This window comes from Marmota marmota, unplaced genomic scaffold, assembly GCF_001458135.2.
Source record: "Marmota marmota marmota unplaced genomic scaffold, marMar, whole genome shotgun sequence".
Lineage (NCBI taxonomy): Eukaryota > Metazoa > Chordata > Mammalia > Rodentia > Sciuridae > Marmota > Marmota marmota.
The window spans coordinates 8,001,859-8,019,688 of record NW_025999924.1 but is presented as its reverse complement, the minus strand read 5'-3'; the positions used below and the strand labels follow the sequence as shown (position 1 = coordinate 8,019,688).

The window sequence follows — 17,830 nt, the reverse complement described above, 5'->3', positions numbered from 1 at the left end:
AAAAAAAAAAAAAAAAAAAAAAAAGTAAATAAAATGGCTCTAAAGTTATTTGTTGTTTATTACATTTGTAAGTTGAAGGTGAAGTTTAAATTAATTTATCTTTGAATTTTGATAGTTCTTGACATTAGTGCTCTATCCCTGAGCCCCAGGCCCAGCCTTTTTGAGGCTATTGTGAATTGCTTTCACTGGCTGGAACTCAGCATTAATATTTGCATCCTTCAGGGCTTATTAGCATGGTCCATACTTGGTATGATTTTATTCAGGAATTGAATTTCAAGGGCCTAGAGGTGGTTTGTGGGTCACCTGAGATGTAGGCTTCCAAGGGGATTTGGCATGCTCTGTGTGTTGAGGCTCCCTTGTGGGGTTTAAGATCACCATGGATGAGGTAGCCCCAGCAGGCCAGATTCACGGGAACTGCCTGAGCAGATCAGGGTCACATGCAGCCAGCCACCATTAGTAACATTATTTAGTTTCCCTAACTTTACTCTGTACCCCTGAAAATAGGGGTGATGAGTACATTCCTTTTGGGATTGAAGAATAGAAAATGAGAGTGCAGGACTGTCAGGTTTGCACAGAGCAGGTGCTCCTCTGTGACTACTACCTGGCACATCGCCACCCATCTCTGTGTGTTTGGTGGGCATTCCACACGGCCCCCCCCCACTTCTTTTTGAGATGTTTTACTCAAAAGATTATCACAAAATAAATACTGGAATAGAGAGAGAAAAAGGTAATCAACAAATGAGTGGAACCAAAAGAGAGGAAGGAAGGAAAGAGGACAGGAAAAAGTTAAGTTAGCAGGGACCTCAGGTCAGTGTGGATACCAGTGAGGAGCCCTAAAAATAAAATAGGTCACATTGACCAAATAGCATTTTCTTCAACATTTTACATGTTCACAGGAATGAAGAAAAACAGGCTGAGTCCAGTCTTCCACTCTGCTGTCCCCATGTCCTTCAGCCTATCTCTTGTTCTGTCCTTCACACCATGGCTTCAGTTTCCTGGGGGAAGGTCATAGGAAGACTGAAAATCTACTTAATGTTTTCGGTACATTCAAGATTTAAAAATTAAGGAAGGTGCTTTCTTTCTTTCTTTTTAAGGGGGAAAAAAGCAACAGCCTTTGGATCCCTGTTGCTTAGTGACTGGGCCTTTTGTTTAAGTGGTTTTAGGAGGGACAAAACATACTGAGAAGAAATTTGGGTGAGAAAAGGAACACAAAGTTGAGGTGCACAAGGGGACCATGGTGTTGAGTTCATGGAGCAGAGAAGCTTGCAGGGCACAAAGAGGGGGAAAATGCAAGGGACCAGGCAACTTCTTCAAGGGAGAGTGGGGCTTGCCTTGGTTAAAATTCCTGAGACAGAACAGGGTATGGGGATTTTCCCCCCCATTTTGCTAGGTCAGAAGTTTCCAGGAAAGTCGTTCCTTTCTGCAAACCAGAAGGAGAGGAACATGGAACAGTACAGTTCAGTGAAATGCAGAGGCATTTGCTAGTGTGCTTGTTTGTTTAGTTAAACTTGCAGTGGGTTTTTAATATATGCAAAGGGGCTAGATGACACCAGAGCTATCCTACTCTCATTTTAGAAAAAAGACAGCAACATTGCAGTGCTTCTTAAACATTAGCTTTTACTTATGAAAATAATGTAATGGCATGCTGTGCAAATATTGTAATGCTTTTGCAAATGATGCTGGGTTCCTTGATCATAATTGATTTCTAAAATGAGGATTGCTGTTGGTTTTAGTTTGCGACTTTTAAGGTAATGAACATTGTCACATGATTATTTTGTTCTACATTAATTGAAAACATGAGTAATATAACCTAAAATTCAGTACATATTGTATTAATGCAGTTATTTCTTGCTTTGCTCTTTGACCCTGAACATATTTTAAAACTATGCAAGGTGGTTTACACTGCTAAGATATAAAAAAAAAAAAAGAGGTAGGAGATGAGTGGAAGTGTATTTAGGACTATAGATTTCTATGTAGCTGGATTTGGTGATAAAGAAGTGGGACAAAGTGCCTTTCTTTGAGCCTGGGCAATTGTGATAAGTATGAAAATGAACCCTGTTAGGAATTTTACATGAACAGAGTCCGCATCAAAGTCTGGGAAGTTTTGTTAGTAACAGGTCCTATAGCAAGATAAAAACATTTGTTTTCCTTTTCACTCTCAAAATGTGAAAAGGAAAGGCCTTTTGCAGCAAGTAGCAGGGTTAATCTCCATCTCAAGTCTCATTCACACTTCCTCTCAGTCTGTGATCACAGGTTGGACAGATGATCTCTTAAAAGTGACACCCTGCAAGGAATGGACAGTGGGAAGGGCAGGGCTGGCAGGTGGGTAGGAATCCTGGCTTCTTTGCCAGGAATTGGCAGTGGGACTTTGGACAGGTGACTCTGCTTCCAGTTTGTTAGATTGAATTATACCCAAATTTTTTCCTGAGGCCCTTTTAGCTGAAATAAATCAATCTGGCACCAGCTTTGCCGGTCTCACCTATGCATCAGCTGTGGCTGGCCTTCCCTGGGCCTGGAGTGATCTGAAGGACCTTGGGGCTCCTTCTTATCCTTTAGGAATGAGGCTTCAGGGTTATTCCTGAGTGAACTTTCTGCCCCTTGAAGAAATCCTAATAATTTGCCAAACTAATAATTAAATTGAATGTTCAACTGAAATAGCACCTTCCACTGTATGAGGGGCATTTTCTTTGTCCCTTTTGACTCCTTTGCTGAGCTCCCTGGGGAAGGGACAGTTGGAATGTGCTCAAGGCCAGCAGCCTACAGTACTTCTGCCTGGTCAGGATGTTGTGAAGTACATTGCCTCACTTCCATTACTTTCAGTAATACTTTCTCGTGTACTCTGTGTACATTTCAAGAATTTAATTCCAGTTGTGTATCTTGAGGAGACTGCACTACTCCGTGTGTTACCTCTGAACTAGTAGTTTCTTCTGAACCAGGAATGTCCCTATGTATTTTTTAAAAGTACATATTCACACTGCTCGGTGTTGTCAGTCCTTTCTGCTTCATAATTAAAGTTTTTACATGCCTGTGTTCCAGATGTAGCCAAGGAAAGTCTGTTAGCCCAGGATATAGCATCACAACTATATACTATGTTCCATTATAAAATGTTTTTCCTCTGATCACCCCATTTAGTATTTTATTATTGGTTCCTTATATTTGTACATAATAGTGGGACTCATTATGCCATATTCCTACATACACGTAACATAATTGGCTCAATCTCCTTCCCTTTCCCTCCTGTCCACCTTCCCCCTGATCCACCTGCTCCCCCTTCTATCATTATTACTGTTATTTTAATTAGTGCATTATCATGATGTCTAAGCAGGATTCATGTGGTGTATTTGTACATGGACATAGCATAATTTGGTAAATTTTGTTCTCCAGTACTTTTCCATTTCTTCCCCTTTTCCCTTTCTTGATTTTGTTTCCCTACTATTTTCATAAGATTACCCCCACCCCTTTTCTTATTCCTTTTACTCTCTAGCTTTTGCAGTGAGAGAAAACATTCAGCCCTTGACTGTCTTGAGTTTAGTTTATTTCACTTAGCATGATGTTCTCTAATTCCATCCATTTACCAGTAAATGACATAATTTCATTCTTCTTTGGGGCTGAGTAAAACTCCGTTGTGTATTTATATCACATTTTCTTATCCATTCATTTGTCTGTGGGCATCTGGACTGGTCCCATAACTTGGCTATCGTGAGTGGTATGCATATATCACTGTAGTATGCTGATTTTAGTTCTTTGGGATAAATACTGGGGAGTGGGACAGCTGGATTATAGGGTGGCTCCATTTCTAGTCTTTTGAGGGATCTCTGTTCTGCTTTCCAAAGTGGTTGTACTCATTTATAGTATAACAAATAATATATGAGTATACCTTTTCCCCCACATCCTCACCAGCATTTATTATTTATATTCTTGATGATTGCCATTCTAACTGGAGGTTAAATTGTTCATCTAACCATGAGATTTATTTAAAAAAATATTTTCTTGTTGTAGATGGACACAATACTTTTATTTATTTATTTTTTATTTATTTTTAGTTGTAGTTGGAACAATACCTTTATTTTATTTGTTTATTTTTATGTGGTGCTGAGGATTGAACCTGGTGCCTTGAACGTGCTAGGCGAGCACTCTACCGCTGAGCCACAACCCCAGCCCACTTTTATTTATTTACTTATTTTTATGTGGTGCTGATGATTGAACCCAGTGCCTCACACATTTGAGGCAAGCACTCTACCACTGAGCCACAATTCCAGCCCTTTTTTTGATTTTTTAAAATTATTATTATTCATGATACAATGAAACCTAAGGTCAAGCATTTTAACAGTGACCTTAGGCTTCATTGTATCATTTCTTCCCCTATTTTTTCCTTTACCTTTTTGGTTTTTGAAAACAGTGCATAATGTTTGGTAGTGGGGCTGGCAGGGGCCAGTTTCTCTTAAATTAGCCACTTAAGAAATAGAGCTTTTGAAATCTTTGCCTGTTTTTTTGTTATTGATTCCATAATTTTTTTAAAAAAATGTGTGGTTCCTTTCCTTTGGCAACATTTTTAGCATTTATTCTACCCTCCTCTTGGGTTTGGTAAAAAATATGGTACAGCTGAGAAAATGCTTCAAAGATTCTGTAATGTCTGTTACAGCCCTGCAGCTGGTTGGATTGTACCTCTGCAGTTGTTTCTTAAGCCACTACAAATTACTTGAATTTTAAAAGCTATCCTAGAAGTAGCAAGCCTATAATGATCTAACTCTGCCCCAATAGTTTTCTTCTCCTACCTCCCACTCCTTAAATGCTAGAGCTGACTGAAAACTTTGCAACCTCTGCCTTTCTTGTTATATTTGAAATGTTAAATATGAAAGATGTGAAGCATAGAAATACGTACAATAATTTCTAGCTTGAGAAATGTCAGATCAACTGTGAAAACACAGGTATATAAAACAAAATCCCAAATCCTCTAATAAGGGCTGGGGATATAGCTCAGTTGGTAGAGTGTTTGCCTTACATGCACAAGGCCCTGGGTTCAATCCCCAGCATACACACACACACACACACACAAAAAAAAAAAAAAAAAAAAAAAAAACCAAATCCTCTAATAATAGTATTTCACTTCTCACTGATGCTTGCACTATCACCTCTACTAGAAAAACGTTTCTGTTTTGCTCTGGTGTGAACTCCGAGCCTCTGAGCTCAGTGGGTAATAGAGGTGGAGCTAAAGGAAGCTTCCTGGGAATCCACAAAGCAGTTAGTTCTGTGTGTCATCCCCAGGCGTTTAAGTGCCCTTGCCATTTGTCCATATGTGGGGGTTGTTTGTTTAAAAGTTGCTACACTGATTTCTGTTAATTCTTAGTCAGTAAACTGGTAAATTAGCTTCCATAACAATTAGCTTGTTTTCTTCATAGAAAGGATAACCCTTACTATTTTGTTAGAATGTTTAGGAAAAATGAGTCAGGAGATTGTGGAATGAATTTTTTTAAATGACTCTCTTGTGAAAAAAAATATTTTTTAAAACTTTGCAGAGTATTTTGTAAAAGATGAACTTTATTTTGTTTAGAATGTTGAAGGCCTTTGGAGTTTTGATTCCATTTGAATGTTTGTAGCCAGTTGTTCTCTTCTTACAGAAGGAGCCAGGTTTCTGTCTCTCGGTCAAGATGTGTTCTAAAATGATTGTGGTTTTTATTTTAATTTATTTTTTTAGTACATTTCTGTCAGGTTGTTTTATAGATAATCATCTTTTGAGGTTGGATCTAGGAGAAGATAAATCAGACTATACTTCAGTTAAAGGAGTTTATTTTTTCTTCATTAAAAATTTGTTCTAAATCATGGGTACAGTTTTGTGGAGACATATTGTCCTTGATTATTTGCAGCTCCCCCTATTCTATGAGTTTGTACATTTATAGTGTGCTGTTTAATACCTTCATATAATATGTTATATAGTTGTTCATTCCTATTTGCCTGGTCACCTCAGAAAATAATTTGAGCCCTGTAAACAGAAATGATACCTATACTTTTACACACAGATCTCCTCCTCCTCGTCTCACTGCTCCTGCAGTCCGGACACATCAGGCTAGTGGATTTGAATTACATTAAATGGGTCCAACGGAAATTTGAAATGGAATTGACTTTTGAGCACTTACTCTTCCAAATGGTTTGATTGGCCTTCCAAATTTGCAAAATATTTTTTTACTGGATGTTCAACTGTACCAAAATAGAGACAAAGCCCAAATCCCTAAAAGAATTACATATAATAATTGTGGTGGTAGTTCAGAATTTTTGTCATCCTCCAATAGGATCTAAGTAGATAGAGGGGAGAGAGGGAGGAAAAGAGGGAAGAGAGAATGAAAGAGGAAAAAAAAGAAAAGGAAAAGAAAAGGAACTCCTCTCTCCAGTCTTAAGTTTGGGTTTAGACTTTCAAAATAAGTGTGCTTCTTGTTCAGTATTTTGTCTTGTGGCCCCTGAGTTGTTACAAAGGTAGGAAAAACATGTGTCTTAGACATGTTAAGGAACTTTACAAGTGCAATTAGTGAATTGAATGAAGTAAGAATTCCAGAGGGAAATTTTCAAATTTAAACATTTTCTACACTCACAGTATTTTCTGAATTATGTTAAAACAAAAGCTGGGGCCATTTTAAGGAAGGTGAGAAAGGAGACAGCTGTGCCAGGGGGAGGCTGGGACCAGGAGGAGAGGAAGCTGCTGACTCCCAGGTACATTAGTTTTCACCATGCTCCCTCCTAGACTGACCTTGCTTTCTTGCCTCTTCAGTTGTGAGTTTCTTCTCTCCATATTTGTAGTGTTTGTTTTGAAGTCAGTTATGATTCAGATCCCATCTTGGCCTCTTACTGGGTTTCCTGGGTGACTTTCAGGCTCAAAATGCTGAGTAACTGCCTCAATTCCCTGGTACAAATAGGAGCACTGTCTGTTGCAAGCTGCAGTGAGAGTCGGAGACAGTCTGGAAAGTGCCTAGCATATATTAAGATTATTTTGGTGAGCTGCCATTTACTGTCTGTACATTCTTATTCCCTGTGCCTCTTTGCCATCCTCAGCACAGGGCATGGTAGGTAGATGTGCCTCTGAGTGTTTTCTATTGTGACACAGTTCACATGTTATCTTGGGGAAAGCCACATCCAACTCCCATGTGAAATTACATCACTGTTGTCCTGTTCTACTTTGTGTCCAGGTAGTAAGCTTTTGCTGAGTGCCTGGCTTCTTTGTGAGATTTGGAGGATGGGAACTAGTTATACATGTTTGATTCTCCCTGTCCTGTCAATGTGTGCTATTCATGTCAGGCCTTCCAAAAATATTCCTTAAATTAATTAAAACTCTTGCCTCAGAGCCCAACCTTTTGGGGGCTTTAAAAATAGCAGCATTGAGTTATTTACCAACTAATCTGTACTTGGAAGAAAAACCAGTCTTTTTCCTTGGCTTCTTTCGTATGCACTCTTCAAAAGCTTAACATTTTTAAATACCAGAAGGTCCTTGGGCCTAACAGATACTCTAATACTTATATCCATGGGTTTTGAAAAGATATGCTGATATGATGTGTTGTTCGTCTCTAAATTGGTGGTTGTAGATGCATACCTGCAATTCAATATAATAGAAGTTGTTTCTAAAAATATGGTGATCTAATTTGGAGTTTGACAAGCTGCAGCTCTGTCACAATTCACACAACTCTGGCCAGGTTTCAGAGCTTCCCATGGCCAGACTCTGGAAAAAAGCCACAGTCAGATCACCTGAGACACTTCTCATTTAATTTTCTTCTCTCTCTCTTTTAAGCCATTTTAGAACACGTTTCATGATTTCATATTCTCAGCTGACTTTTTAAAAAAGATTTTCCCCTTGACTTTTTTTTAATTGTAACTTTCCTGGTCTTTTCAACTTCAATTTCTGTATATAAAAATATGAAACCTGTACAAACATATCAAAGATAATGTGTTAAAGACATTTTTTTCTTTTGTTGTGGAGAGGCCTTCCTCTGTTTTTATATACAACAGGCAAATTTTAGTGCTTTATTGATACTGTCAGCCGAAAAAGAAATGTTAAAAGCACTGTACTTTTAGGGTGGTGGCTTCTTAATTTTTAGGGCACGGGTCTTCCTGAGGCCATGTTGACTTGAATTGGTCCTCTCCGTTCAGCAGAGCTCACTCATTTCCACTGGGTGAGGTGGAAGTGGTGTGTGGAAGCAGCTGTGCCCTTGCCTTGCTGGCATGTTGGCATGTCATTCCTGCTCCAGGGCTTTGCTCATTTAGATCTTATTTAGAATTAATGAATGAAAATAAATGTGTGGGTATGCATGTACATATATTTGTTGTTGGTAGCTTTTCATTTCTCAGCTCTTTGAAGTGTGAAAAAGCACACTCTTTTACCTTTAAGAATTTTATTTAGTACCAGTTTATTCTGTATTATTTTGTAGGAGATTTGAGGAAATTTACAAATTAGGTAACTTTCCTTGTGGGTGTCTTCATGGTTAGAACTGAACACTGTCAGCTTCTGACCTCTTAAACTAAGGCTGTCTTTTTTTCCCCTTAGGAGTGCCAAGTTCTCAGACCACCAGGCTCGTAGTTTCTCTCTTATCTTTCAGTGCTGCCTGCAGTTGGGAAATCTGAATTCATTTCCCTCCCCAACTTAAAATTTTTAAACTCTTTTTTTGACTAAGAGAGCTTTTACATATTCTTTTTCCCATTTTTTTTTTTTGTTAGTGCATTATAGTTTTACATAATGGTGGCATTTGTTGTTAAATATTCTTACACAATGTATCAAGGTAATTTGGCCAGTATCATTCCCCAGTATTTTCCCTTTCTCTTCTCTCCTTCTTCCCCCTGGTCCCTTTCCTCTATTCTACTGATCTCCCTTTGATTTTTGTGAGATATTCCCCACCCTAAAGACATACACACATACATCTTTCTTTTCCTTTTTCCCTCTCTAACCTCCACTTATAAGAGAAAACATGTGACCTTTGACCTTCTGAGCTTGGCTTATTTTACTTAACATTGTGATCTCAAGTTCCATCCATTTTCCAGCAAATGACATAATCTCACTTTTATTTAACTGAATAAAATTCCATATATCTCTCATATTTTCTTCATCCATTCATCTGTTGATAGACACCTAGGCTGGGTATTGAAAATTGTGTTGCTGTAAACATGGGTATGCATGTATTGCTATAATATGATGATTTTAATTCTTTAGAATAAATACCAAGGAGTGGTATCACTGGGTCATATGTGGTTCCATTTCTAGTTTTTGGAGGATTGTTCATACTGATTTCCATAGGGAAATCTGAATTCTTAAACTGGCTGTATTCAGGTGCTTTGGACTTTTAACAATTTCTCATTCCCAAGAACCCATGAATATCCTGTATTTCCTACCACTAAATATCCCCAAGCTTTTGTGTCTTTGCATGGCTATGCTTCCAGGAGAGAATCCACTCTTACATGGCACCTATCAAAGTGATTGATTTCCTTGTCCTCACCCGAGCATACCCTTTCTTGACAAGAAGCTATGGTACCTCTAGGCATCATTCTTGCATCATCATTAGGGCAGACTGAAAACTCACTGATGCCTATGGTCCCTAAAGAAAAAGTAATGAATTCTAATTGTTCAAGTCCCTGATTCTCCAGTTATGGGTCTCCAGATAGAAGTAGTCAGGATGAGGCATTCATGACAATTCACCCCCTACATCAGGCACTTCAGCTACACATGTACTCTCTGTGAACAAGGCATGGCCTTGCCAGCTCCAGTGTGAGTGACCTTTAACTATACACTGGCAACATTGCCAAGCACCTCCATGACTGTAATATGAATTACAAAATCAGCCCAGTTGGGTGTGAACACATTTCAGAGACTGGTCCTGAAGTCTGATACAGTAATGCTTTAGTGAGACTTTCTGAGGAAGCAGGTTTGCATCCTCTGTGGGGTATCATTTTTATAACATAATTCTTGTGAAATGAATGGACATAATGGTACCACACCATTTAAGTAAATGAAAACTGCAGAGTTTCTTGGTTTGTCTTTTTTAAGGGCAATTCCTTGTACTTTATTATTTGCCAAGTATAGTATCTCTCAAGAACTACTAAAGGTACCTGATTAATATGGCAAATGCTAGTTTTCGATGAAGTGAAACTATAGCAATGATAATGTTCAAAAGCATTATCAGATTCCTTTCTTTTTAAAATGATTAATTATAGTCACTACTTTTAAATTCTAAAGGACTTTAGGTAAGTATTTACAACACCTAAGATTCTGTGTAACATGTAGTTGTATCATTGGGACATGTGTACATATATTTTAATTAACCAATTATTGTTATTTTTAATCACAGGAGCTCTTACCAAAGTAAAGGAGAGTAGGCGACACGTGGAAGAAGGGAAGATGGAGGTCCAAAAGGCTGATGGCATTCAGGATCGCTGTAACACTATTTCTTTTGCCACTTTGGCTGAAATTCACCACTTCCATCAAATTCGAGTAAGAGACTTTAAATCACAGATGCAGCATTTCTTACAACAACAAATAATATTTTTCCAAAAAGTGACCCAGAAGTTGGAAGAAGCTCTTCACAAATATGATAGTGTTTAATGACTGGACATTGGATTGTAAACTTTTTTCAGTTCAAGAATAATTTCTACAGCAGAATAAAAACTGCTGTCAAAGAGCTATTGCCAACTATCAGTGGTGGTACAAGGATGGTTTTGTGTTCAACTGAAAGCCAGCTGAATATATAATTATGTAGGAGAGAAACCATTAATATGGCTATATCATAGAAACAGTACCACACATTGTAACTAAATTATACTATGTATGCCTACACTACCATTGTAACTTTTGGAATAATGATTATACTATTTGCCTTATTGCTTTTTGAAGTATGGGTATTTTAGTGCATACTTTGTAGACCTCAAAACCCATGAAGGGTCTCAAAGAAGCTGGCTGGATAAAGCCTGCTGTGGATGCCTTTTCACTCTCAGATTGGGATTACCTAAATTCAACCTGTTCTCTGTTTACAAATTCCAACTAGAGCAGCTATGCGACTTTGTGCCTTTAGACTCTTGGTTTTTCATTTTGCGTCCCGCCCCCCAAGGAAGCCACAACTTTTCTGATTGAAAGAGTAAAAAGCCAGTGTACATGACGATAAACTGGTTATAACCTCATATTGGCAGGGGTGGGGGTGGAGTGGGAGGATCAGCTGTCATCAGTCTGCACAGCAAGTATTATCTCTTGAAACATGCTGGTGAACGCAGCGGAGTGAGACTCGATGCTCATCTCTGGATATGAAGTCTATTAGGGAAGAGATGGTGCACTATATTCTCTTAGATGCTACGGTAGCATAGCCTCTTCACGCAAGTGTCCTGAAAACTGGGCGTAAGGATTTTAGCAAACACATCTTATAATATGGAGAAAGGAGTCTGATCAATCAGGGGAGACAAGTACAGAATCAGTGACAACACACACTTGGTTTCAGTTCCTGGGAGGGTTTTCTTTTTTTTCTTTTGTTTTTTTTTAGCTTGAAGGTTTTCTTTTAATATTCAGTTTTTTTGTTTGTTTATTTGTTTGTTTATAAATGGATCTACACTGTTAACTGATTGAGACTCCACTGTGATTCACTCGTTTACTTAATCAAAAACTTTTCAGGGATGTCTGTAAATTTCAGTGTTATACGTGATAAATTTCAGTGATATACGTGTTGGTTGATCTAAGGAGGGACCAGAAATAATTTCTACTATTCCAATACTGGAGGAAAAAATTACAGATTTAAACTGTGCTGAAACAAAGAAAGTATTGATTAAAGCCCTACTCCCCGACATTTAACCTTAAAAACTATTTTAAATGTATTTTATTATAAGGGAAATACAAATGGCTGATAAATACCAAAAACATTCAAAAGCAGCTTAATTTAAAAAGCACAAAGAGATTCTGGCTTGAAATGCCAAAACCTCAAATGTTTTTATAGTTGCTGAGCTAAATAATGTGATTCTTGAGTTTACAGATTTAAACTGTCACTGAAAGGTTAAAGTGTCTACTGTTTTATGAAATTAAACTTAACGCTGCCTCAGAAATCCCGGTACTGAAATGGTAACATGGAAGTAAAGAGATCAGTATGAAATAGTGGTGAGTCACAATGATTAAAAAAAAAAAAAAAAAGGTTGGTTTGCAGAAAGGCATAAGAAGAAAAGGTTATTGGAATAGTTACTCAACAGCACATTTACTCTCTCAAAAATAGTCTCATATGGGTTGGATTTTTAATATCAGATTATATAATTTTGGTCTCTGGTCAAAATTTTGTACCTTATAATACTTAGAGCCAGACTTAACGTTATGTGGCTTTGTCTATTACAGATACTTGGAAATGCCACCAAATATGTTGTTCTCTAAAGAGTAACTTTCTCTTATTGATTGAAAAATTCAGTTCTTATAAACAAAACCCATATATAAATAGATATATATAAATTAATTTTATTGCAGAAGTTTGAAATTTATAGCATTTGAATCTGTATTGGACAAAAAAGCACTATGCTTTTCAAATGATTTGAAAGTCACATTTATTTGCCTCTTTATTTTGATGATGGTTTGATTTTTTTTTAGTAAAAAAAAAACTAAACTTGTGCAATGGTAGCATGGAAATTATCTGAGGTATCGTTGTATGATTGTGCTTTAGCCAGGGTGGACATAGCTTAATAAAAACTAAAGATTAAAGTACAAAAAAGTATAAGTCCATGCTGTCTACTTCTAAGAGAACTTTTGTTCTTCATAACTAGATAACATTATGTTGCTGATTCATAAGGGGTTTAAATTAATTCTGTGGGTTAGAGCACCAGAGTTATTAGTGTCCATTTTCATTTAAGATCTTTATTCTCTTAACGTTCTTGGTCCTTTGAAACATTTCAGTATACAAAAATACTGCAATGTTGATACCCAAGAGAAAAGCCATTATCATGTGTATGCTGGTCAACATGATCAGTGTGGTACAATTTTTTAAAATAAACTATCATGCCCTTCAAGCCATTATTTGTCTTTATTTCTAGAATCTGTAATTCTGACATATGATGTGTTCATAACATGAGAGTGTGTGTGCTTGAGCCTGTTTTACTATTTTAATTACAGAGTTGCTTACATGCTGTAGTTGTAATGCAGTGAGACTGGTTCAGCAGCCACACATTGTCACCCAGAAGCCTTCCTGGCCCTTGTATCTGAAGCGATGGTTCATATTGGGAATGGGGGAACACATTTGAAGGTGAAATGTAAACTAGTGCAAATTGGCTAGAAAAACACAGTCATTGGAATGTTCTCGGGCATCACCTACACCATTGTCTTGCATTTATTCATAAAAATATGAACAAAGGATTCTTAAATGTTGATTTTTTTTTTGATTGTCTTAAATTTTGCTGCTGTTCTTAAGGACTTGAAAAAATGTTGTAGTCTGTCAAGTCAAGTATGGAAAGTTTATGCATAAACTTTTAAATGTTATTCTTTACTAAGTTCATTGCCATAGCTGTTTTTTCCATTTGTCTCAATTTTCTCAGAATCAAATACCATTTCTGATTCTGATATCTTTAAATTTATAAGCATTATACATTTTTTTCTCATTTTCAATTTTATCTTTGGTTAAAAGAATAAATAAAACAGGGTATTATTTATTTATAGATTAGAAATATTGAATATGTTTTATTTCCTTCAAAATGTTATAATTAGTGCAGATCAGCCATGTTTGTCTTTTAAAAAATAAACAAAAGTTGCTTTATTTCTCAGCTTCAATGGAATGTTATAATTATTTTTTGTGCATCCATCACAGAGGCATTTATTAATGTGAGAATTTAACACAGAGAAATGGAAGGGCATGTTCTCTGTCATAAGCTTTCATCTGTAGTTGCCATTTAAGTTGTCCATGAAACTCTAGCTAATTGGATTTATTTAAAACCATAGCTGGTAGTGATTGTACATGACTGTGGTCCTAGCTACTTGGGAGGCTGAGGAGAAGGATCCACAAGTTCAGTGCCAGCCTGGGCAAATTAGTGCTCTGTGTCAACAAATTTAAAAAAATGTGGGGTGATGTCTCAGTGGCAGAACATCCCTGGGTTCAATCCCACTTTACCAAAAAAAAAAAAAAAAANGCCCACAACAGCTATTACGTAAAAACCTCTTACTCACAATTTACTGCTATATACTAATTACTGATATTACTAAAAGCTATTCAAGTGGTTCCACAGAGAATTTGCTTATTAGTAATATCAGTAATTAGTATATAGCAGTAAATTGTGAGTAAGAGGTTTTTACGTAATAGCTGTTGTGGGCCAAATAACTGACACATAGCACTTAAGTAAGGCATTTCACATGCTATCTTGGTTGGTTGCCAGAAATAGGCCAACTCAAACCCATCTAAGCCAAAGGGGGGGGGGGGAATGGATACAGGGACCTGGTAGATCCCACAAGGGACCAGAGTCCCATGTAGATAATCTTGCCGTCTTTGTGGGGTTTAGTAATCTGATATCTCCTTGTCTCTTGATCCATTTTCTTTTTTTTTTCCTCCATGGACTGAGTTTCTTAGCATCTTCTGATATGTCTGAAGCTTACAGGTCTACTTGGATCAGTGGTAGACATCTTTTCCAAGCTGGACAAATCGCCCATGATCTGGGGAGACTGAGGAAAGACTTTCTCAGAGGCTGTGGAAGTAGGGAAAGGAAATGGTTGGTACCTCTCAATATGAACTTTTTCTGATGTTCCTCACAACAGACCTCTAAAGAAGATTCTATCTTCAGTTTATAGATGAGTTTAAAAAATCAGAGATTGGGCTGGGGTTGTGGCTCAGTGGTAGAACACTTGCCTGGCATGTGTGAGGCACTGGGTTTGATTCTCAGAACCATGTAAGAATAAATAAATAAAATAAAGGTCCATTGATGACAACAAAAACAATAACAACAACAAAAAGATCAGAGGTCACACAAACTAAGTGATGGGGCTGAGATTCAAATTGGTCTGGGTCAACCTATTCTTCTTAAGTTGGATTTCATTAGATGCCATTTCTTTGCTTTTGAGATATCTTTAAACCTTCCCAAGTACCCACCACTCTATTGAGAGGAATCTTATCACTTTCTGGACACTGGGCTTGATGATCCAAAAGGAACCTCTCAAAATCTGCTCTTGTCACCCATTTTTGTTGGGAAAGAGGAGAGTCTGCTTTACTGCTGTCTCTTAGTAGGAAGGGCTGACCAGTCTGGCATAGATGGGAAGTGTGTCAGGTGGGGCCTTCTGACATGGTTCAGCTCCTACCTCCATGTGAACATAAACACACTTCAGTTGCCATAAGAGTGGTCTTAATCACCCACAGGTCAAATCTTTAATCCATTTGTCAGTTGCAGTTAGCCACAACAAGCCTCTTGGTTACAGATGGGGAGCAACAGTGTTTCCGAGTGGTAAGCTCTGATGAGTTATCAGTGGTCCTATGGTAAGGATACTGTTGTGCTAGGGCTTGGGGGCCAGAAATCTGAAATACCCAGTAGCAGAAGCCAGGCTTTCTGCCCCTGAGATGGTGGCCAGGGGGTAGTTAATCCAGGACACAGCGTTTCGGGGATCACAAATTCTTTCCATTGATTCTGGATCTCTGAATGTCCCAATCCCATCATTCTTGTGGCAGACATGGAGCTTCCAAAAATGCTACCTTGGATGCTTGTCCAACTTCTCTGGGTTAATTTGTTATAGTAGTGTGCCAAAGACAAGGCCAGTGGTCCATGTGAAGCTACCTTCAAGAGGACTTAGAAACCCTAAGCATGTGTGGTGTTCTGTCACCGCTGTGTGTTCTGCCAGCGTACACTGGAAATATCTCTTAAGTTTGAAGTGGTCAGAGGTATCAGACCTCGTTTTTCCTGTGGTTTAAATTTCCAGTCACCCCAGGAAATGGCTCTCAGGACTTAATTGCTGAGTTGTCAGGCTTCTCTGCAAGCTGACCCAGCACATCAGGGAGAAAGGCAGTGCTTTGGGCCCAGAGACCTGGGTCAGATCCTAGCCTCTCCACTCTGCATGACCTCAGGCAACTCACTAACCCATCTCTCAGTTGTGCAGTAGGCCTATTTAGATTGTGTTGAATTGTCAAGGGTATTAGATTAAATATTCTATAAAATCCTTGACCAGTTTTCAATACTCCTTTCTAAAAAACAAAAAACATGGAATGTAGTAAAAATTTCAGAATTAGGTACTGTGTTAGCTTTTTGTCACTGTTACCAAAATACTTGACAAGAACAACTTAGAGGAGGAAATTTGGGGCTCACAGTTTCAAGGGTTCCATCTATGGCCTGTTCCATTCCTCTGGGCACAAGTGAGGCAAAATATCATTGCATAAGGGTGTGGTAGAGGAATGCTGCTCAGCTCATGGCAGCTGGGAAACATCTAGGAGCCAGGGACATGATATATAATCCCCAAGGGCATGCTCCCAGTGACTGACTTCTTGCTCTTCGCCACTTGCCTACAGTTGCATTCAAATTATTAATCTATCAAATGGATCAATCCACTAATTAGGTTATAGCATTCAGAATCATTTGACTTCTAAATATGCCTGCATTGTCTATCACATGAGCTTTTGGGGGGACACCTCATATCTAAACCATAACAGGTTCTTTACAAATGATGGTTCTGATCCTGAACATTTTGTAAATTTGGGCTAATGACTTAACCTTTTGGAACCAAATTCCTCATTTGTAGTCCCCTTCAGAGACCTGCACATGGCCAATGATAAGCCCAAAACTTAGTGACACAATAAAGATCTCTGCGATTATGTGAGAAGGGATCAGACAAAGGATTTAAATAAGAATATTATGTATATTATGTCAGCTTTGGCATGGAAAATAAAGGAATCCACTTGGGTCCCTGTCAAGCAGAGGTTTCTGCTTCAGCCCAGACTCCCGCCTGCTTTCCAGGCCATGAGACCAAACCTCATTCCAGGCTCCTTTCTACTAGAATCCTAGCACAGACTCCTGCACAGAAGACGAATTCTCCTCTGCTTCTCAGACTCACCAAGCTCCTCCTGATGGGGTAGGGATGGGCTCAGCTCTCCAGAGACAATCCTTTTCAGACACCTCCCCTTGGTCTTCAAGAGCTAAGTGCCAGCCCATAACTTTAACCAAGAATATTTGAAGACAGCTCAGAATTCTGTTTTGATTCACCAGGTTAATAGTAGTTTTATTGAATTATTCTTTCACAACTTAAATGTTAAAACATATGTTCAGAAATATTAAATGTTTGCAATATTGAAACCTAAGACAAAGCAGGGAAGCCTGCTCAGTGTTTGGTAGTTAACTCTGACCTCATGCCACACGCAGGCTCTTTGAAATGGTCCGTGCATTTGCTCTGGGAAGTTGATTTTACTGCCTCTGAGTGGCTTTTGGAGCAGCCATGCCTTGAATGGAATAAAATATTAGTGTAGTCCAGGTTCAATCAGTTTGTGGATTCCATTTCGTTCAACCTGAACATTGTAGAAAATGTAGAGGTTTTGTTTTGTTGTTGTTGTTGTTTTTCTTTTTATAGCTTTATTTTGTTTATTTAGTTTTTTTTTTATGTGGTGCTGGGGATCAAACCCAGTGCCTCATGCATGCTAGGCAAGTGCTCTACTGAGCCACAACCTCAGCCCTATAGTTGTTTTTGAAAATACTTATCTTGGAAAGAAAAATCTAAAAGAATAAAGTGCAGTTTAAAATTTAGCAAATTAGATTCCATTTAAAACTGATACTGCTTCAGTGTATCTGTTGGTGTCAGAATCTATTTTCAATCTTTTTTTTTTTTTTAAATTGCCTGTGAATTCTCTTGTAAGCCAACTGGAGAAGCAAGGTGTTAATGACATATTCAGTGTAAAGT

General features: G+C 38.0%; 1 protein-coding gene and 1 non-coding gene across 2 annotated transcripts in view; both read left to right on the top strand.

Moving 5' to 3' along the window:
• Snx18 (sorting nexin 18) overlaps positions 1 to 12,990 on the top strand; it is a 37,804-nt gene extending 24,814 nt beyond the window's left edge. Inside the window, exon 5 of the mRNA XM_015497361.2 lies at positions 10,317 to 12,990. Within this exon, the coding sequence (XP_015352847.1) occupies positions 10,317 to 10,570 (254 nt within the window). The 3' untranslated portion in view covers positions 10,571 to 12,990. The remainder of the gene's footprint in view (positions 1 to 10,316) is intronic.
• On the top strand, positions 4,967 to 5,039 carry Trnav-uac. The gene has a single exon. It is a non-coding gene; the product is annotated as a tRNA-Val (tRNA).
• Positions 12,991 to 17,830: the final 4,840 nt, after the last annotated feature.